At 44.8% G+C, this 22,625-nt stretch overlaps 1 protein-coding gene across 1 annotated transcript in view; it reads left to right on the forward strand.

Moving 5' to 3' along the window:
• LOC149409063 (ribosomal protein S6 kinase alpha-5-like) overlaps nt 1-22,625 on the forward strand; it is a 294,002-nt gene that overhangs the window by 13,447 nt on the left and 257,930 nt on the right. The window contains exon 2 of the mRNA XM_089650188.1: nt 7,684-7,752. Coding sequence (XP_089506314.1) covers nt 7,684-7,752 — 69 coding nt within the window. The remainder of the gene's footprint in view (nt 1-7,683; nt 7,753-22,625) is intronic.

A 22,625-nucleotide genomic window follows, 5' to 3' on the forward strand; every position in this document is an offset into this window, starting at 1 on the left:
CAGGGTAGGTACCAGCACTCCATTGTGGACTGCTAACTTCGCTTCTTTGGACAATTTTTTGTTAGCGCCAACTGCGTTCAGTCCTCCATTAATGGAGTTACCTGCATTTACTCTTCTTTCAATATCTCTGTCAGCCTTCCCATCACTCGTAAACATGCTTCCTAAATACACAAATTCATCCACCTGCTCCAAGTATTCCTCATTCACAGCTATATTACACACTGTTTTCGTACTTTCTCTTTCAAACACCATTACTTTAGACTTACTTACATTCATCATTAACTCATTCTTCACGCATACTTCGTTCATCCTAGACACGAGAGACTGCAGATCATCCATACTATTAGCAATCAGCACCGCATCATCAGCATACAACAGGCAACATACTTTCAGATTACTCAAATTCGCGCCCAATCCCACATCTTTCAATTCTTGCATACAATTATCCATGTATAGATTGAATAACCACGGTGACATTACGCAGCCTTGTTTAACACCTTTTGTGATATCAAACCACCCCGTAAAACCACCGTTCACCCTAACACATGCAACGCTTCCCTCATATAGAGACGCAATTGCCTGAGTCAGATTCGCATTCACTCCATACTTGGACAACACCTTCCATAGTTTTTTCCTGTCGACTCGGTCGTATGCTTTTTGTAGATCTACAAAGGCACAGAAAAGTTTCTGGTTTTTTGCCAGAAACTTCTCGGTGAGCATACGCAATGAGAAGATCTGGTCCATGCACCCCCTTCCACTCATAAAAGCACCTTGCACATCCCATATTTTATCCTTTGTTTCCTTTCTTACCCTTTCAATCAAAATTCTACCATACAGCTTGCCAACTGAACTTAGCAGGCTAATAGCCCTATGATTCCCACATTCCATACGTGACCCTTTACCTTTGTATAATGGCATGATCACTGCCCTTCTCCAATCTAAAGGCGTGTAACCTTCCTTTAAACATTGGTTAAAAAGATTGCACAACCATGTGAGAATTATACGGCTACCTCCTTTAAAATATTCAGCAGCAATATTGTCGAAACCGACAGCCTTACCATTCTTCATACACTTAATTGATCTTTCTATCTCATCCATGCTAATTTCGGTAACATTCAGTCCATCATCGTTCATATCTGATTCGCCGCTAGAATCACTGTCACTCACTTCGCTTTCAAAGACTTCCTCGAAATACTTCATCCATCTCTCTTTTATTTTTTCCTCATTCGTCAACATTTTTCCATCTTTCGATTTTATTACTTTCATGCTTCCGGTTTCAGGGCCACACCGGGACCTTTTGACTTCCTTCCAAAACAACTTAATGTTTTCTTGGAAATGGTTTGTCATTTTCATTCCTTCTTCCTCTTCCAGGCGTTTCTTTCGTTCTTTCACTCCAACTCTTACTTTTTCCTTACATTCCTTATATACTTCTTTCGCTCGATCCTTCTCTTCGCTGGAAGCACTGCCAGCCGCAATCAGACATAACCATGCTTTCTTCTTCTCTGAGACCAGTGCTTTAATATCATCATCCCACCATGCATCACCTTTCTTTCTACCTTGCGTACTTATTCCACACACCTCTCTAGCAGATTCACAAAGACTCACTTTTATGTGGTTCCATGTTTCGTCTATGCTTAGACCATCCATTTTTTTCTCATTCAATCTCATCTCTGCACAATTCACATACTTACTCCTCTCATTATCGTTTTGTAGTTTTTCTATTTTGATTCTTGTTGGAGTTAGTACCGTTTTCACTTTAGAGCGCCAACCGCGAAAGAGGTTTACTCTCGACACCACCAGAAAGTGGTCAGTTTCAACCTCTGCCCCTCTGAAAACTCTCGTGTCCTCGGTAACGGCTCTCAACCTAGAGTCAATTACTACAAAATCGATAATTGACCTCTCATTTCCTCTTTCCCACGTATATTGGTGGATACCTTTATGATCGAAAAAAGTATTGGACACAAAAAGGTTCCACTCTAAACATACTTCAAGTATTCTGTTCCCGTTGTCATTCGTTCTTTTATCCCCAAACATACCTAAGGCCGATTCAAATCCGTCACGTCTAATTCCTACCCACCCATTCAAATCGCCTGCCATTATAATCCTTTCATTAATATTTTTCAGTCTCATCACATCATTCACACCAGTCCAAAAATCATCTTTCTCTTCGTCACTCTCAGAATTGACAGGGGCATAACAAACAACAAGAAACACCCTTGTCAAACCGATTTTGAACCTGATCCACATTATTCTCGGACTTACACATTCATACTGCAACATACATTCAATCATTCTGGGAGACAGTAGTGCTGCAACACCCTGACACGCCCTCTCTGTATCTGGTCTCCCAGACCAAATGACGAGCCTATCATTATGCTGCATTGTACCGCTCCCTTTTTTCATACTCTCTGTTACACAAAGTATGTCCAAACATTTGCTAACCATCGTGTCACACAATTCATTCATCTTTAATAATAATAATAATAATAATAATAATTGGATGACTTGTATAGCGCCGTTTTTGTGCAAAATCACCTCAAGGGCGCTGTACAAACTTATAATCTATGTTCTTACTTAACTACTTATGGAGAAAATATACAGTACAATACTTACCTGGTAGGTCACTTGAGATTAACACTATTAACATTATCAAATTGTTTATTGGCGGAATTTAGATACAGGATTTAGGACTTTATTGAAAAATTGAATACAACTGGACTTTCTCTTAGGAATGGTATATTTAATTTAAGGGTACGACAGCTCAAAAAGGTAAGTTTTCAGTTTAGACCTGAATTCTGTTGGACTTGTTATGGATCTTAGTTCCGGAGGGAGTTTATTCCAAGCCTTCGGCCCAGATACTCCGAAAGCGCGATCACCAAACTTAGTATTTGGCTTGCGCTTAGGTTCTATCAGTCTGCCTACAGCTGATGATGTTGCTGATCTAAGCGTTGACTGCCTCAGACCAGTGTTTTCCGGGACGCATAGTTCAGAGATGTAGGGTGGGGCCATTTCATTGATGGATTTAAACACCACCCAGCACAGTTTGTACTGGATTCTTTCAGGGCACTTGAGCCAGTGAAGGTTACGAAGGTGTTCTGAAATGTGTGAATATTTTGAAACCCCGGTTATGAGCCGTGCTGCTGCATTAAACACTGATTGAAGTTTGTCAATTTGATATTTTGGAAGGCTGGCATAAATGCCGTTGCAGTAATCGAGACGTGAGACTACGTAAGAGTTGACAAGTAGTTTTGTTGCTTCTGTAGGAAGGTTTCTTCGGACAGACTTGAGTTGTCTTAGGTGAAAAAAACCGGTGCTTACAGTCCTATTTATTTGACTTTTAAAAACGAAAAGTCTGAATCTAAATTGACACCGAGAAGTTTAACTGTTGTTTTTGGGATGATATCGCTGCCGGAAATAGTAATAGGTGAATTGTCTATGAAATGTTGACGTTTGTTTGTGGCTGCCCAGAGAAACTCAGTCTTAGATGGATTGAGCTTCAGCTTGTTTGAAGACATCCAACGAGTTATTGCTTCTAGACATTCAGTTATACGGATCTTGAGACTATTGATTTCATTTTGAGCACAGTAAAAATAAACTTGCTGATCGTCAGCGTAGCAGTGAGACAAGAGATCAAATGACTCGATTATTTTGGCGACATCATTTGTAAAAAGGATGAAGAGAAGTGGACCCAAAACGGATCCCTGGGGTACCCCTGAAGAAAGTGTTGCGAAGTTGGAGAGTTTATTTCCAACCCTCACGGCTTGTAAGCGATTGGATAAATAGGATACCAGCCAATTTTTTATGTCGGATTTCAAACCAAATGTTTCCTCTAATCTCCTTATGAGGAATTCATGATCAATCGTGTCAAACGCTGCACTCATGTCTAGGAGTGAGATAAGTGATAACTTACCTGACTCTACGGCAAGAGTTATGTCTGATAGCATACGAAGTAGTCCGGTTTCAGTTGAGTGGAACTTTCTGTACGCAGATTGACGTTTTGTGAATAATTTATTTGAATTCAAGTGACTGGTTATTTGTGCGGCAGCAATTTTCTCCAGGATTTTTGAAATAAATGGTAGATTTGAAACGGGTCGATAATTACCTAAGTTATCGGCGTCTAGTTTTGAATTTTTCAGGATTGGTGTAACTACAGCTGACTTGAGTGGTTCAGGAAAGTCACCCGTGCTTAGTGATTTATTGAAAACGTGAACTAGGAATGGCGCTAAAACAGTAGAACATTGTTTTAATAACCATGTCGGTATGGGATCAAGACTGCACTGTTTATTAGGCGAGCTTGAAATAATTTTTATTACTTCTTCCAGCGTTGTGGGTTTGAAGGACGACAAAATTCCTTTAGAATTTAAAGTGAATATTGGCGGAGGGGCGTGAGATGCGGAAGCACGAATGGATTCAATTTTTTCCCGAAAAAAAATTGAGAAGGCTTCCGGGGTAATATCTATTTTCTTTGGAACAGTGACTTCGGAAATTACAGTCTTTATTGAGTTCCAAAGACGTCGCGGGTTGGTTCGCTCAGAGTTAATCTTTTCTTTCCAATAGTCTGATCTTTTGGAATTAATTTTACACGTATACAGTTTTTGAGCAAGGATCCACTCGTCTCTTGTAGTTACAGAAGAGTTTTTCCTATAGGTCCTCTCTAATTTCCGCATAAGTCTCTTCTGGTTTCGACATTCATCGTCAAACCAGCCGTCAGACTTTCGAACTTTCCGTGTTTTTGATGATGTCGGGGCATATTTATTTAACAGACATGAAAGTGTTTTATTATATGTCTTGACAAGTTCGGTAGGGGTCTTTGTTTCCCAAACATTGGGTGTACATAAGAGAGAGGTCTGTAACTCTTCCAGAAAATCGCTAAAGCAAAATTTACGCCATTCCCTTGATACAATTGTTCTATATGGTACTCTAGGCGGGTTAAAATCAATATCAGTGCAAACGATCCGATGGTCTGACAGTCCTATATCACGAATATCTGCTGAAAGCGGTGTATCACTGTTCTTTGAAATTAGTACATCTAATGTACCACCAGCATCATGAGTTGGGACGTCGACCCATTGGTGGCATCCAAAGCTGGCTAACAGATCTAAGAATTTAACAGTGTTTGGTGATGTCACGCGCTCGAGACGAATATTAATGTCACCTGTAATAATGAGTGCGTCGGAGAGTCCGACTGAAAGTTCCAAAAACTGTGAAAACTCATTATAAAGTTCGACAGAGATTGGTTTCGATCCGGGTCTATAAAGGGTGCACAACATGAACGACGTTCCTGAAGAAGAAACCCTGCATCCAATATACTCAAACGTGTTAAATGTACCGAGAGCTACTTTGTTTAGCCGTAATCCTGATCGGGCTATTATCGCGACACCCCCGTGATTCACGTGTGAGATATTGTTTGATGGTAGGTCCCCACTAGGTCGGGCTTCTTCAAGAACCACATATCCTAAAGCTCTGAGTCTCTTAATTGAGTACGAATCACTGTTCTCGTGCCAAGTTTCTGTGACCGTAAGGATATGGAGTTTTTGGTCTCTGAAAATATCGTCCACCACCTCTAGTTTGTTGTTAAGGGATCGCGCATTCCAGGAACCAATCGCAAGCTGTCTGCTCCTGTAGTTGGCATGTCGTTCTAATCTAATTTCATTTGAGTTGTTGTGGAATTTATCAGAATCGCGGAGGGCTATAGACGGTAGGTAATTCTGTTTGTCTATTGGTCCGACTACTTGAACACCCTGTACTGACGGATACTTATTATTATTTTCATTACTATTGTTATTATTAATAATTATTGGAACGTATTGTTCCTCCCTGCATAAATATTTTGTTTTTTGTCCACCGCGACACCCCCTGTATCTAAATTTCACATTCGGATCACGGACTGGATTGTATATTGTTGCTTTTGCAGTCACTGAAGGGTTCAACACACTATCACTTTTAAAACTTGTTGTTAAATGTTTTTTATGATAGCGTCCAGCACGACAACCCCGAGATCTAATTTTATGAGTAGTATTATTATCGCGTCCAAGGTCATATAATGATATTTTTGCAGCTAATTTAGGGTCCGTAAAAACACTTTCACTTTTGAGATGTAGTAGTGTCGCCCTGTCGTATCGGATATTGTTTACAGTCACCATAGTTCAAAGAATACCCATTATAAATCACTTGACGCATTTACACTTGACACGGTTGCTCGGTTCTCTTTACACTGCACATGTGGCCTATTCCTTCGGCCGATTACCGATGCTCAGAGTTATTGTGCACTTCTAGAAACACCGTGGCAGATTTGAACATAAAATATTTGAAATTTTGTATTAAAACTTGAATTAATCTCGAATCAGTGACACTAAAATTATTTTATTTTTATACATCTAACTTAAAAATTATTGCGGTTATTTTACACTTTATCTACACCGAAAAAATTGAGAACTTCCCAAGATTTTCAAAATAAACGCGGAGCGCTTAAAAAAAGCAGCCGGCCGCCCCTAGAGCGCCTCTCTGTCACTGAGCGATTTCTGCCCACAGATATCTCCAGAAATGGCGCCAAATTTTAAATTTTGTCCAATGACGTCATTTGACGTAGAGAGGTCATTTTTGGCGTACAAATTAATACTTTGTGACAAACGTCACAAATTTGAGCTCGAAAATTTGGAAAAATACGTTGTATATTGTCACATAAAGTATGCATAATTTTAAGAATATTTCGCTGTTTTTGTACGGTCTTTAATTAAAATATATAAAAATATAAATAGTTTTTTGATTTTGACTGTGCATATTTTGGGCAAATCAAGAGTTTTTAGTGCATATTTCGGCCTTTTTTAGTGCATATTTGCATGCATATTTTGGCACTTTGTTAGTGCATATAATCCGATGTCTAGTGATTACATTGATAGAGTGTAGAATTAATGGGTATTGTAGTTGTAATGTATTCCGTGTGTAAGGATCCATTTCGTAATTTGTTTTTTAAAGGAATGGGGTTGACTCACGGTTTTTAGGTTTTCAGGGATAAGGATTTTCAGGATTAAAGATTTTAGGAGCTAGGAAGAAAAATTGTCTTTGAGCTGACGTGGTATGTAGTGAAGGTACTTGGTAGTGATCGATATACAGGGTGTATCGGCAGTATCGGCACATACCCGACAAACTTTAACCAGCTATTCCTTAGCATATTTGGAGTAAAAAATGTTATTGGCACTTTGCTGTCCGGCGTCCGGTAACATTTTTTTAAATAAAAAATTTACCATTCATATTTTCACCACATGTCACCACTGTTTTACCCTTTGTCACAGTTTGAAAACCCATCTGGCAATATTTTATTTGAGTTTCGTTGAATAATATACGTACGTACCTACATTGGCGCGCTTTTACAATCACAACGAAATGGCATGGCACCATTCGTCTCATTTTTAACAATTATTATTTAGTATGTATGAAAGAGTGAACCCGCTTTTTGATACACTTGCTAATAACAGATGTTGAACACGAGAAACAATGCCAATGACAGTTACCGGAAAGCAAAGTGCCCATAATATAATAATTAATATAATTTAAAGATGTGTTGAATTGTCATTTTGACGAGTTATCCGGTAACCGTTCTTTGACAGTATCTACCCCAATATATATATTGTTTTTTTGTTTCCTAATATATTTGAAAATGTATTATTTTTTTAATTGTTTCAGTCAACCTCAACGGCAAGGCGGCAGTTTCTATGTCAGACTTTGACATGATCCGAGTTTTAGGAACTGGAGGTGAGTTTATACATTTTCGTTATTATTTCTTTTTTTTCATTTATGTACAGGTTGAGGTAATCTGATATTCAATTGAATGGAACATTTAGATAAACTATGTTCAGTAGTTTCTTAAAAACCATCATGTTGTTTCCTTACAGTGGTAGACAGTGGGAATTGATCGCCACTTAATTCTGTCTCCTTGCGTCTTTCGCATCCATACATACTCTTCTGTTATTCTCTTTACTTGGCCCGACTCAAATATTTGGTTCACATGATCGTGACATGTCTTCCTCGAGCGTCCCCGTCTTCTTCTACCATTCACATTCGTGTCATATACTCTCCTTACACTCGTTAATTCGCTCTTCATACCCTAAGCATCTAAGCGTCCCTATCTTAATCTGAAAGCTAAAGCTTCTACTGTGGCGTTGTGAGCAGGAATAGAAAATAAATAGTCGCATAATTTCAAAAGAAGGCATTTTCTTTCCGGATTTTCAGTTTCTTTGAAAAAGTAAAGCCACTTCTCTGCAACCGAATCGATCGAATTCCATTCTTCCGAACCAAGCTTAGCCTCTAGAAAGCTCTTAAGATAATCATGTTGCTCAAAGAAATTATCGCTGAAAGTCTTCACACCATTACTATTCAGGTATAAAATAGTGTTTTGTTACGCTTATATCACCCTTGCATTTTTCACACACGGTTTTACCACACACACGCCTCAGAGATCTTATTTACATGGAATTCAGTCTACTCTCATCCTTCCTGTGCAAATTCCACGCCCACTGCCATACATCAGGGTAGGTACCAGCACTCCATTGAGGACTGCTAACTTCGCTTCATTGGACTTTTTTTTGCTTGCGCCAACTGCGTTCAGTCCTCCATTAATGGAGTTACCTGCATTAACCCTTCTTTCACTTTCTCTCGTATATCCTTCCCATCTCTCGTAAACATACTTCCCAAACTCAAAAAATCATCCACCTGCTCCGAGTATTCCTCATTCACAACTATATTGCACACTGTTTTCGTACTCTCTCTTTCAAACACCATTACTTTAGACTCACTTACATTCTCGTTCTTCATACACACTTCGTTCTTCCTAGACACGAGAGACTGTAGAGCTTCCATACTATTAGCAATCAGCACCGCATCATCGGCATACAACAGGCAACATACTGGGGTAAAAATAATCTCGTCGAATTTAATGTTTCAAAGACCCAATCCTGTCTGACGTCTAAAAGGGATCCAAATGATAATCTAGTCTCCTTCAACGGAAGCAATCTTCCGAACAGGCCTTCCATTGATATGCTTGGTGTAACTATAAGTGACCAGCTCAGGTACGGGGGCTCCATCGAAAGTTGGTCTCTCCGAAGCTGGGCGTACTGTACAGACAGGGCCCGCAGATACTTTAATAGTACACAACTGCTGACCCTGTACAAATTGCAAGTGTGCCCTACTGTCGAATTTGGCAGCCATCTCTGGTCCGGAGCCCCAAAATACCTGAAAAAACCCTTGACTCTGTGTTTTATTTATTTTTATTTATTAATCTTAAGTTAGCTCACATCTTCGTGTGTGCTAATAGTTTTATAAACATATAAACATGTACATTGTTTGGCAAACATAATGTATCGAACGTGAAAACAAAATTTACTGCTTTAACTCATTGCAACTAAGGTTGAACACCTGGCAAAGTTTGATGACCCCTTTTCTGAGAAATAATGTTTACGAGTTGAAAATGCACCACAATTATCGGTTACTAAGCAAATCGACCAGGAGAAAAATCAAAATATTGACAAACCAGTCGCTGTGCGAAATTATTATTCTCACCTAAAAACACCTGCGTCTGAAACGAAAACAAGTTGTGGAAAAGATATTGACGTCACAAGAGGCCAGAGATATTATAAATAGCTAAAAACACTACAATATTGGTCAGTCAAATTTCAAAAATTAACACGAGTGGACGGAGCACCTTAAACAGTTAAAACGCGATCTGTTAAATTATAATTATAAATTCCTGATTGTTAACTGAAATCTGTAGTCGCTTCTGTTCCTCCATCACGGCACAATCATTTTAAAGATTACAACTATTTCTAACGCGCTGTTTACGGCCGGCACTTTATCAGCTGAGTCAGACGCATCAGTCATCATTACAAGAATGGGGCGTCTCCGTGTGCCGGCTCTTATAATCAAACGACTGAACTGCCCACTGCCGGTGATCACCTAGAGGCTGGCCAATCCCTGCTGCATTGATGCTGACAACCTAAAGGCTGACAAATACCTGCTGGCTATCGACTGAACTGCCCACTGCCGGTAATCACCTAGAGGCTGGCCAATCCCTGCTGCATTGATGCTGACAACCTAAAGGCTGACAAATACCTGCTGGCTACCGACTGAACTGCCCACTGCCGGTGATCACCTAGAGGCTGGCCAATCCCTGCTGCATTGATGCTGACAACCTAAAGGCTGACAAATACCTGCTGGCTACCGACTGAACTGCCCACTGCCGGTGATCACCTAGAGGCTGGCCAATCCCTGCTGCATTGATGCTGACAACCTAGATTTTGACAAATACCTGCTGGCTACCGACTGAACTGCCCACTGCCGGTGATCACCTAGAGGCTGGCCAATCCCTGCTGCATTGATGCCGACAACCCAGATTATGATGAATTCCTCCTTGCTACCGACTGAACCAGCCACAGATGCTGACAACCTAAAGGCTGAAGAATACCTGCTGGCTACCGACTGAACTGCCCACTGCCGGTGATCACCTAGAGGCTGGCCAATCCCTGCTGCATTGATGCTGACAACCTAGATTTTGACAAATACCTGCTGGCTACCGACTGAACTGCCCACTGCCGGTGATCACCTAGAGGCTGGCCAATCCCTGCTGCATTGATGCCGACAACCTAGATTATGATGAATTCCTCCTTGCTACCGACTGAACCAGCCACAGATGCTGACAACCTAAAGGCTGAAGAATACCTGCTGGCTACCGACTGAACTGCCCACTGCCGGTGATCACCTAGAGGCTGGCCAATCCCTGCTGCATTGATGCTGACAACCTAGATTTTGACAAATACCTGCTGGCTACCGACTGAACTGCCCACTGCCGGTAATCACCTAGAGGCTGGCCAATCCCTGCTGCATTGATGCTGACAACCTAAAGGCTGACAAATACCTGCTGGCTACCGACTGAACTGCCCACTGCCGGTGATCACCTAGAGGCTGGCCAATCCCTGCTGCATTGATGCTGACAACCTAAAGGCTGACAAATACCTGCTGGCTACCGACTGAACTGCCCACTGCCGGTGATCACCTAGAGGCTGGCCAATCCCTGCTGCATTGATGCTGACAACCTAGATTTTGACAAATACCTGCTGGCTACCGACTGAACTGCCCACTGCCGGTGATCACCTAGAGGCTGGCCAATCCCTGCTGCATTGATGCCGACAACCCAGATTATGATGAATTCCTCCTTGCTACCGACTGAACCAGCCACAGATGCTGACAACCTAAAGGCTGAAGAATACCTGCTGGCTACCGACTGAACTGCCCACTGCCGGTGATCACCTAGAGGCTGGCCAATCCCTGCTGCATTGATGCTGACAACCTAGATTTTGACAAATACCTGCTGGCTACCGACTGAACTGCCCACTGCCGGTAATCACCTAGAGGCTGGCCAATCCCTGCTGCATTGATGCTGACAACCTAAAGGCTGACAAATACCTGCTGGCTACCGACTGAACTGCCCACTGCCGGTGATCACCTAGAGGCTGGCCAATCCCTGCTGCATTGATGCTGACAACCTAAAGGCTGACAAATACCTGCTGGCTACCGACTGAACTGCCCACTGCCGGTGATCACCTAGAGGCTGGCCAATCCCTGCTGCATTGATGCTGACAACCTAGATTTTGACAAATACCTGCTGGCTACCGACTGAACTGCCCACTGCCGGTGATCACCTAGAGGCTGGCCAATCCCTGCTGCATTGATGCCGACAACCCAGATTATGATGAATTCCTCCTTGCTACCGACTGAACCAGCCACAGATGCTGACAACCTAAAGGCTGAAGAATACCTGCTGGCTACCGACTGAACTGCCCACTGCCGGTGATCACCTAGAGGCTGGCCAATCCCTGCTGCATTGATGCTGACAACCTAGATTTTGACAAATACCTGCTGGCTACCGACTGAACTGCCCACTGCCGGTGATCACCTAGAGGCTGGCCAATCCCTGCTGCATTGATGCCGACAACCTAGATTATGATGAATTCCTCCTTGCTACCGACTGAACCAGCCACAGATGCTGACAACCTAAAGGCTGAAGAATACCTGCTGGCTACCGACTGAACTGCCCACTGCCGGTGATCACCTAGAGGCTGGCCAATCCCTGCTGCATTGATGCTGACAACCTAGATTTTGACAAATACCTGCTGGCTACCGACTGAACTGCCCACTGCCGGTAATCACCTAGAGGCTGGCCAATCCCTGCTGCATTGATGCTGACAACCTAAAGGCTGACAAATACCTGCTGGCTACCGACTGAACTGCCCACTGCCGGTGATCACCTAGAGGCTGGCCAATCCCTGCTGCATTGATGCTGACAACCTAAAGGCTGACAAATACCTGCTGGCTACCGACTGAACTGCCCACTGCCGGTGATCACCTAGAGGCTGGCCAATCCCTGCTGCATTGATGCTGACAACCTAGATTTTGACAAATACCTGCTGGCTACCGACTGAACTGCCCACTGCCGGTGATCACCTAGAGGCTGGCCAATCCCTGCTGCATTGATGCCGACAACCCAGATTATGATGAATTCCTCCTTGCTACCGACTGAACCAGCCACAGATGCTGACAACCTAAAGGCTGAAGAATACCTGCTGGCTACCGACTGAACTGCCCACTGCCGGTGATCACCTAGAGGCTGGCCAATCCCTGCTGCATTGATGCTGACAACCTAGATTTTGACAAATACCTGCTGGCTACCGACTGAACTGCCCACTGCCGGTGATCACCTAGAGGCTGGCCAATCCCTGCTGCATTGATGCCGACAACCTAGATTATGATGAATTCCTCCTTGCTACCGACTGAACCAGCCACAGATGCTGACAACCTAAAGGCTGAAGAATACCTGCTGGCTACCGACTGAACTGCCCACTGCCGGTGATCACCTAGAGGCTGGCCAATCCCTGCTGCATTGATGCCGACAACCTAGATTATGATGAATTCCTCCTTGCTACCGACTGAACCAGCCACAGATGCTGACAACCTAAAGGCTGAAGAATACCTGCTGGCTACCGACTGAACTGCCCACTGCCGGTGATCACCTAGAGGCTGGCCAATCCCTGCTGCATTGATGCCGACAACCTAGATTTTGACAAATACCTGCTGGCTACCGACTGAACTGCCCACTGCCGGTGATCACCTAGAGGCTGGCCAATCCCTGCTGCATTGATGCCGACAACCTAGATTATGATGAATTCCTCCTTGCTACCGACTGAACCAGCCACAGATGCTGACAACCTAAAGGCTGAAGAATACCTGCTGGCTACCGACTGAACTGCCCACTGCCGGTGATCACCTAGAGGCTGGCCAATCCCTGCTGCATTGATGCCGACAACCTAGATTATGATGAATTCCTCCTTGCTACCGACTGAACCAGCCACAGATGCTGACAACCTAAAGGCTGAAGAATACCTGCTGGCTACCGACTGAACTGCCCACTGCCGGTGATCACCTAGAGGCTGGCCAATCCCTGCTGCATTGATGCCGACAACCTAGATTATGATGAATTCCTCCTTGCTACCGACTGAACCAGCCACAGATGCTGACAACCTAAAGGCTGAAGAATACCTGCTGGCTACCGACTGAACTGCCCACTGCCGGTGATCACCTAGAGGCTGGCCAATCCCTGCTGCATTGATGCCGACAACCTAGATTTTGACAAATACCTGCTGGCTACCGACTGAACTGCCCACTGCCGGTGATCACCTAGAGGCTGGCCAATCCCTGCTGCATTGATGCCGACAACCTAGATTATGATGAATTCCTCCTTGCTACCGACTGAACCAGCCACAGATGCTGACAACCTAAAGGCTGAAGAATACCTGCTGGCTACCGACTGAACTGCCCACTGCCGGTGATCACCTAGAGGCTGGCCAATCCCTGCTGCATTGATGCCGACAACCTAGATTATGATGAATTCCTCCTTGCTACCGACTGAACCAGCCACAGATGCTGACAACCTAAAGGCTGAAGAATACCTGCTGGCTACCGACTGAACTGCCCACTGCCGGTGATCACCTAGAGGCTGGCCAATCCCTGCTGCATTGATGCTGACAACCTAGATTTTGACAAATACCTGCTGGCTACCGACTGAACTGCCCACTGCCGGTGATCACCTAGAGGCTGGCCAATCCCTGCTGCATTGATGCCGACAACCTAGATTATGATGAATTCCTCCTTGCTACCGACTGAACCAGCCACAGATGCTGACAACCTAAAGGCTGAAGAATACCTGCTGGCTACCGACTGAACTGCCCACTGCCGGTGATCACCTAGAGGCTGGCCAATCCCTGCTGCATTGATGCCGACAACCTAGATTTTGACAAATACCTGCTGGCTACCGACTGAACTGCCCACTGCCGGTGATCACCTAGAGGCTGGCCAATCCCTGCTGCATTGATGCCGACAACCTAGATTATGATGAATTCCTCCTTGCTACCGACTGAACCAGCCACAGATGCTGACAACCTAAAGGCTGAAGAATACCTGCTGGCTACCGACTGAACTGCCCACTGCCGGTGATCACCTAGAGGCTGGCCAATCCCTGCTGCATTGATGCCGACAACCTAGATTATGATGAATTCCTCCTTGCTACCGACTGAACCAGCCACAGATGCTGACAACCTAAAGGCTGAAGAATACCTGCTGGCTACCGACTGAACTGCCCACTGCCGGTGATCACCTAGAGGCTGGCCAATCCCTGCTGCATTGATGCTGACAACCTAGATTTTGACAAATACCTGCTGGCTACCGACTGAACTGCCCACTGCCGGTGATCACCTAGAGGCTGGCCAATCCCTGCTGCATTGATGCCGACAACCTAGATTATGATGAATTCCTCCTTGCTACCGACTGAACCAGCCACAGATGCTGACAACCTAAAGGCTGAAGAATACCTGCTGGCTACCGACTGAACTGCCCACTGCCGGTGATCACCTAGAGGCTGGCCAATCCCTGCTGCATTGATGCCGACAACCTAGATTTTGACAAATACCTGCTGGCTACCGACTGAACTGCCCACTGCCGGTGATCACCTAGAGGCTGGCCAATCCCTGCTGCATTGATGCCGACAACCTAGATTATGATGAATTCCTCCTTGCTACCGACTGAACCAGCCACAGATGCTGACAACCTAAAGGCTGAAGAATACCTGCTGGCTACCGACTGAACTGCCCACTGCCGGTGATCACCTAGAGGCTGGCCAATCCCTGCTGCATTGATGCCGACAACCTAGATTATGATGAATTCCTCCTTGCTACCGACTGAACCAGCCACAGATGCTGACAACCTAAAGGCTGAAGAATACCTGCTGGCTACCGACTGAACTGCCCACTGCCGGTGATCACCTAGAGGCTGGCCAATCCCTGCTGCATTGATGCCGACAACCTAGATTTTGACAAATACCTGCTGGCTACCGACTGAACTGCCCACTGCCGGTGATCACCTAGAGGCTGGCCAATCCCTGCTGCATTGATGCCGACAACCTAGATTATGATGAATTCCTCCTTGCTACCGACTGAACCAGCCACAGATGCTGACAACCTAAAGGCTGAAGAATACCTGCTGGCTACCGACTGAACTGCCCACTGCCGGTGATCACCTAGAGGCTGGCCAATCCCTGCTGCATTGATGCCGACAACCTAGATTATGATGAATTCCTCCTTGCTACCGACTGAACCAGCCACAGATGCTGACAACCTAAAGGCTGAAGAATACCTGCTGGCTACCGACTGAACTGCCCACTGCCGGTGATCACCTAGAGGCTGGCCAATCCCTGCTGCATTGATGCCGACAACCTAGATTATGATGAATTCCTCCTTGCTACCGACTGAACCAGCCACAGATGCTGACAACCTAAAGGCTGAAGAATACCTGCTGGCTACCGACTGAACTGCCCACTGCCGGTGATCACCTAGAGGCTGGCCAATCCCTGCTGCATTGATGCCGACAACCTAGATTTTGACAAATACCTGCTGGCTACCGACTGAACTGCCCACTGCCGGTGATCACCTAGAGGCTGGCCAATCCCTGCTGCATTGATGCCGACAACCTAGATTATGATGAATTCCTCCTTGCTACCGACTGAACCAGCCACAGATGCTGACAACCTAAAGGCTGAAGAATACCTGCTGGCTACCGACTGAACTGCCCACTGCCGGTGATCACCTAGAGGCTGGCCAATCCCTGCTGCATTGATGCCGACAACCTAGATTATGATGAATTCCTCCTTGCTACCGACTGAACCAGCCACAGATGCTGACAACCTAAAGGCTGAAGAATACCTGCTGGCTACCGACTGAACTGCCCACTGCCGGTGATCACCTAGAGGCTGGCCAATCCCTGCTGCATTGATGCCGACAACCTAGATTTTGACAAATACCTGCTGGCTACCGACTGAACTGCCCACTGCCGGTGATCACCTAGAGGCTGGCCAATCCCTGCTGCATTGATGCCGACAACCTAGATTATGATGAATTCCTCCTTGCTACCGACTGAACCAGCCACAGATGCTGACAACCTAAAGGCTGAAGAATACCTGCTGGCTACCGACTGAACTGCCCACTGCCGGTGATCACCTAGAGGCTGGCCAATCCCTGCTGCATTGATGCCGACAACCTAGATTATGATGAATTCCTCCTTGCTACCGACTGAACCAGCCACAGATGCTGACAACCTAAAGGCTGAAGAATACCTGCTGGCTACCGACTGAACTGCCCACTGCCGGTGATCACCTAGAGGCTGGCCAATCCCTGCTGCATTGATGCCGACAACCTAGATTATGATGAATTCCTCCTTGCTACCGACTGAACCAGCCACAGATGCTGACAACCTAAAGGCTGAAGAATACCTGCTGGCTACCGACTGAACTGCCCACTGCCGGTGATCACCTAGAGGCTGGCCAATCCCTGCTGCATTGATGCCGACAACCTAGATTATGATGAATTCCTCCTTGCTACCGACTGAACCAGCCACAGATGCTGACAACCTAAAGGCTGAAGAATACCTGCTGGCTACCGACTGAACTGCCCACTGCCGGTGATCACCTAGAGGCTGGCCAATCCCTGCTGCATTGATGCCGACAACCTAGATTATGATGAATTCCTCCTTGCTACCGACTGAACCAGCCACAGATGCTGACAACCTAAAGGCTGAAGAATACCTGCTGGCTACCGACTGAACTGCCCACTGCCGGTGATCACCTAGAGGCTGGCCAATCCCTGCTGCATTGATGCCGACAACCTAGATTATGATGAATTCCTCCTTGCTACCGACTGAACCAGCCACAGATGCTGACAACCTAAAGGCTGAAGAATACCTGCTGGCTACCGACTGAACTGCCCACTGCCGGTGATCACCTAGAGGCTGGCCAATCCCTGCTGCATTGATGCCGACAACCTAGATTTTGACAAATACCTGCTGGCTACCGACTGAACTGCCCACTGCCGGTGATCACCTAGAGGCTGGCCAATCCCTGCTGCATTGATGCCGACAACCTAGATTATGATGAATTCCTCCTTGCTACCGACTGAACCAGCCACAGATGCTGACAACCTAAAGGCTGAAGAATACCTGCTGGCTACCGACTGAACTGCCCACTGCCGGTGATCACCTAGAGGCTGGCCAATCCCTGCTCCATTGATGCTGACAACCTAGAAGCCGGCCAATTCTTCCTGGCTACCAACTGAATTGGCCATTGATGCTGAAAACCTAGAAGCCGGCCAATTCTTCCTGGCTACCAACTGAATTAGCCATTGATGCTGAAAACCTAGAAGCCGGCCAATTCTTCCTGGCTACCAACTGAATTGGCCATTGATGCTGATAACCTAGAGGCTGGCCAATTCTTCCTGGCTACCAACTGAATTGGCCATTGATGCTGAAAACCTAGAAGCCGGCCAATTCTTCCTGGCTACCAACTGAATTAGCCATTGATGCTGAAAACCTAGAAGCCGGCCAATTCTTCCTGGCTACCAACTGAATTGGCCATTGATGCTGATAACCTAGAGGCTGGCCAATTCTTCCTGGCTACCAACTGAATTGGCCATTGATGCTGAAAACCTAGAAGCCGGCCAATTCTTCCTGGCTACCAACTGAATTAGCCATTGATGCTGAAAACCTAGAGGCTGGCCAATTCTTCATGGCTACCAACTGAATTGGCCATTGATGCTGAAAACCTAGAAGCCGGCCAATTCTTCCTGGCTACCAACTGAATTGGCCATTGATGCTGATAACCTAGAGGCTGACCAATTCTTCCTGGCTACCAACTGAATTGGCCATTGATGCTGATAACCTAGAGGCTGACCAATTCTTCCTGGCTACCAACTGAATTGGCCATTGATGCTGATAACCTAGAGGCTGGCCAATTCTTCCTGGCTACCAACTGAATTGGCCATTGATGCTGAAAATCTAGAAGCCGGCCAATTCTTCCTGGCTACCAACTGAATTAGCCATTGATGCTGAAAACCTAGAGGCTGGCCAATTCTTCATGGCTACCAACTGAATTGGCCATTGATGCTGAAAACCTAGAAGCCGGCCAATTCTTCCTGGCTACCAACTGAATTGGCCATTGATGCTGATAACCTAGAGGCTGGCCAATTCTTCCTGGCTACCAACTGAATTGGCCATTGATGCTGATAACCTAGAGGCTGACCAATTCTTCCTGGCTACCAACTGAATTGGCCATTGATGCTGATAACCTAGAGGCTGACCAATTCTTCCTGGCTACCAACTGAATTGGCCATTGATGCTGATAACCTAGAGGCTGGCCAATTCTTCCTGGCTACCAACTGAATTGGCCATTGATGCTGATAACCTAGAGGCTGGCCAATTCTTCCTGGCTACCAACTGAATTGGCCATTGATGCTGATAACCTAGAGGCTGGCCAATTCTTCCTGGCTACCAACTGAATTGGCCATTGATGCTGATAACCTAGAGGCTGGCCAATTCTTCCTGGCTACCAACTGAATTGGCCATTGATGCTGATAACCTAGAGGCTGGCCAATTCTTCCTGGCTACCAACTGAATTGGCCATTGATGCTGATAACCTAGAGGCTGACCAATTCTTCCTGGCTACCAACTGAATTAGCCATTGATGCTGAAAACCTAGAAGCCGGCCAATTCTTCCTGGCTACCAACTGAATTGGCCATTGATGCTGATAACCTAGAGGCTGGCCAATTCTTCCTGGCTACCAACTGAATTGGCCATTGATGCTGATAACCTAGAGGCTGACCAATTCTTCCTGGCTACCAACTGAATTGGCCATTGATGCTGATAACCTAGAGGCTGACCAATTCTTCCTGGCTACCAACTGAATTGGCCATTGATGCTGATAACCTAGAGGCTGGCCAATTCTTCCTGGCTACCAACTGAATTAGCCATTGATGCTGATAACCTAGAGGCTGGCCAATTCTTCCTGGCTACCAACTGAATTGGCCATTGATGCTGATAACCTAGAGGCTGGCCAATTCTTCCTGGCTACCAACTGAATTAGCCATTGATGCTGATAACCTAGAGGCTGGCCAATTCTTCCTGGCTACCAACTGAATTGGCCATTGATGCTGATAACCTAGAGGCTGGCCAATTCTTCCTGGCTACCAACTGAATTGGCCATTGATGCTGATAACCTAGAGGCTGGCCAATTCTTCCTGGCTACCAACTGAATTGGCCATTGATGCTGATAACCTAGAGGCTGGCCAATTCTTCCTGGCTACCAACTGAATTAGCCATTGATGCTGATAACCTAGAGGCTGGCCAATTCTTCCTGGCTACCAACTGAATTGGCCATTGATGCTGATAACCTAGAGGCTGGCCAATTCTTCCTGGCTACCAACTGAATTGGCCATTGATGCTGATAACCTAGAGGCTGGCCAATTCTTCCTGGCTACCAACTGAATTGGCCATTGATGCTGAAAACCTAGAAGCCGGCCAATTCTTCCTGGCTACCAACTGAATTAGCCATTGATGCTGAAAACCTAGAAGCCGGCCAATTCTTCCTGGCTACCAACTGAATTGGCCATTGATGCTGATAACCTAGAGGCTGGCCAATTCTTCCTGGCTACCAACTGAATTGGCCATTGATGCTGAAAACCTAGAAGCCGGCCAATTCTTCCTGGCTACCAACTGAATTAGCCATTGATGCTGAAAACCTAGAAGCCGGCCAATTCTTCCTGGCTACCAACTGAATTGGCCATTGATGCTGATAACCTAGAGGCTGGCCAATTCTTCCTGGCTACCAACTGAATTAGCCATTGATGCTGATAACCTAGAGGCTGACCAATTCTTCCTGGCTACCGACTAAATTAGCCATTGATGCTGACAACCTAGTAGCTGGCCGATTCCTGCTGGCTACCAATTGAACTGGCTACTGCTGCAGCAGTCGCCCACGCCATTTACTGTATCGTATGGCGCTGTGATGCACAATGTGCCCCAATCTGAAATTATCGCTGAAAGGATTCCGGTTGTATCAGTTTTCTATCTGTGTTTTAAATCCCAGTTGTATTGAAATACATATAACTATTTCTTGTGAATTGGGCTGGCTGTAAAAAATAGGAAGTACCTATAAGCTACACCCCTTTGTACGTTCTGTATACCAATACAATACTTGCAATTAAAATGTGAATTTTGATTCAAATCGTCTTTCTTTTATGATGGTTTGGATAGAACACCTCACGGTGTTTTACTTAAATCATTACCCAGGTTGAGGACTGATGTGTGCCGGTGCTTATTATTTACAGTCTTTTCTTGTGCAGGCAAACACGTCCCGTACACATAATCTTTCTTTAAATATTTCAATAAGGTCACAAAAAAAGAAACATTAGTAATTGAGATAGACATATTTTCTTAATTCATTTTTGATCTTATTAATATTTTCTATCACAGCAATTTCCTTCGGGATTTTGTTATAGAGTTGAACGGCCTGGTACATCAGAGATTTTTGGGTGTGAAAAAGATTTCTGTGTAGAAACGGGTGGTCCGTTTGATAGATTCCCCAATCTTAACAAACGGACTGCAATCTTTAGAGCACAGGCGTCACAGGTAGGTATGCTGTCCTTGTTCTATCGGTATTACAATGGAAGATGCTCTGAGGAACTAGCGTCATTGATCCCTTTGGAACCGGTGCGTAGTCGGGATACACGCCAAACGCGCGCCCAACATTTGTACACGGTTGACATTTGTCACATGAGAACGGGTCGCTTCTACGATTCGTTCTTAAGTTGCAGACGGCAGATCAGCACAAAATATTTATTTGAATTCGCACTAAGAGATTATAATATGTCACCAGCTCTCAAGGGAGTAGAATTATTAATGATGATGAATTAGCACATTTGCAATTCCACACGTATGTCACATTATTGTGACAAAAAAGTATTTCAATCATTTTAGACCTCTTTTGACAAATGACACAATCCGGGATGAATCCAACTAATCAATGCAAAGGTGACTATAATTCGTTTTTCACTCACCTGCAGAGCAAAATCTATCCAAAAATGACCAGAGATGTCTCTTTTGTCCATTATATATATTAAAAATTAATTAATTAATATATGTTTATATTTTTAAAATTAATTCACACTAATTTTAAATTAAATTTTAAATCGACTGCTTTTCCACCCCGAGTGGTTCGCTACGTTTCGTGATTTGTGAGGTTAGGTGTGTTCAGGATGCGCCTGCCCACCCACCCACGTTTGCGGAGACCCCTTGACCTCTCTAAGGGGCCGTTCAAGTATTACGTAAGCAGATTTATTACAATTATTTACCCCCTCTTCCCCCTTGTCACCAAAAGTAAGCAAAGCTCTTACCCCCCCCTCTCATGCTTACGTAAAAATTGTTTCCTATATGCATTTTTCTGTTAATGTATTCTGTTTTTTTATTGATTCATAAGCGAAAGAGGATCAACGGTAACACAAATATTAACTTGCTTTGATTTGCTTACAACACGTCAAATCGTCAATCGTACTGAAACGAAACAATAGATTGATAGAAGATATTTTGACAAGTGAGTAGCGCTCGGTAATTCCCCCATTCGCTTCTAAGCGAGAACCTAAACGTATTAATTATTTGTGGGAATCCCCGAATATGTATTCGGTTTTCAAACATAGACAATGTGTGGGTTACCAATGTGTAAAAAAAAATAACTACTGATGAGCAGTGCTGACGTAATCACTATCTCGACCCCCCCACCCACCATGTCATCAAAAATAAGCAAAGCAAAGACCCCCCTGCCCCCCTATAGTGCTTACATAATACTTGAACGGCCCCTAACTGGTTTCTCGACCCATCCCCTTGCGCCGTTCTTTGTGGGATATATTCATATGTTCGTCACTCCTGTACACACCGATCCCTAGATTCCTACCCAGACCTCATACCATTTACCTTCCAAGTACTTCCCCATTTCCTTTCCATAAAAAACACCCCACACAGCATCCTAAAAGATGACATAGGCTCGAACAGAAATAAAAATCTGAAAATCTAATTAATTTGTTTTTACATTTTTTATTTTGTTTTTTTTTTTGCTAAATTATTTTTACAAAAAATCTAAAATCGCAACTAGTCAAATTAACCAGCTTCCAGTCTTCAATTTGCATTCCGATTACGCTGTCTCCAGAAAGAC

This window comes from Hesperophylax consimilis, unplaced genomic scaffold, assembly GCF_061612785.1.
Source record: "Hesperophylax consimilis isolate HC1 unplaced genomic scaffold, BYU_Hcon_1.0 scaffold_37, whole genome shotgun sequence".
Classification (NCBI taxonomy): Eukaryota; Metazoa; Arthropoda; class Insecta; order Trichoptera; family Limnephilidae; genus Hesperophylax; species Hesperophylax consimilis.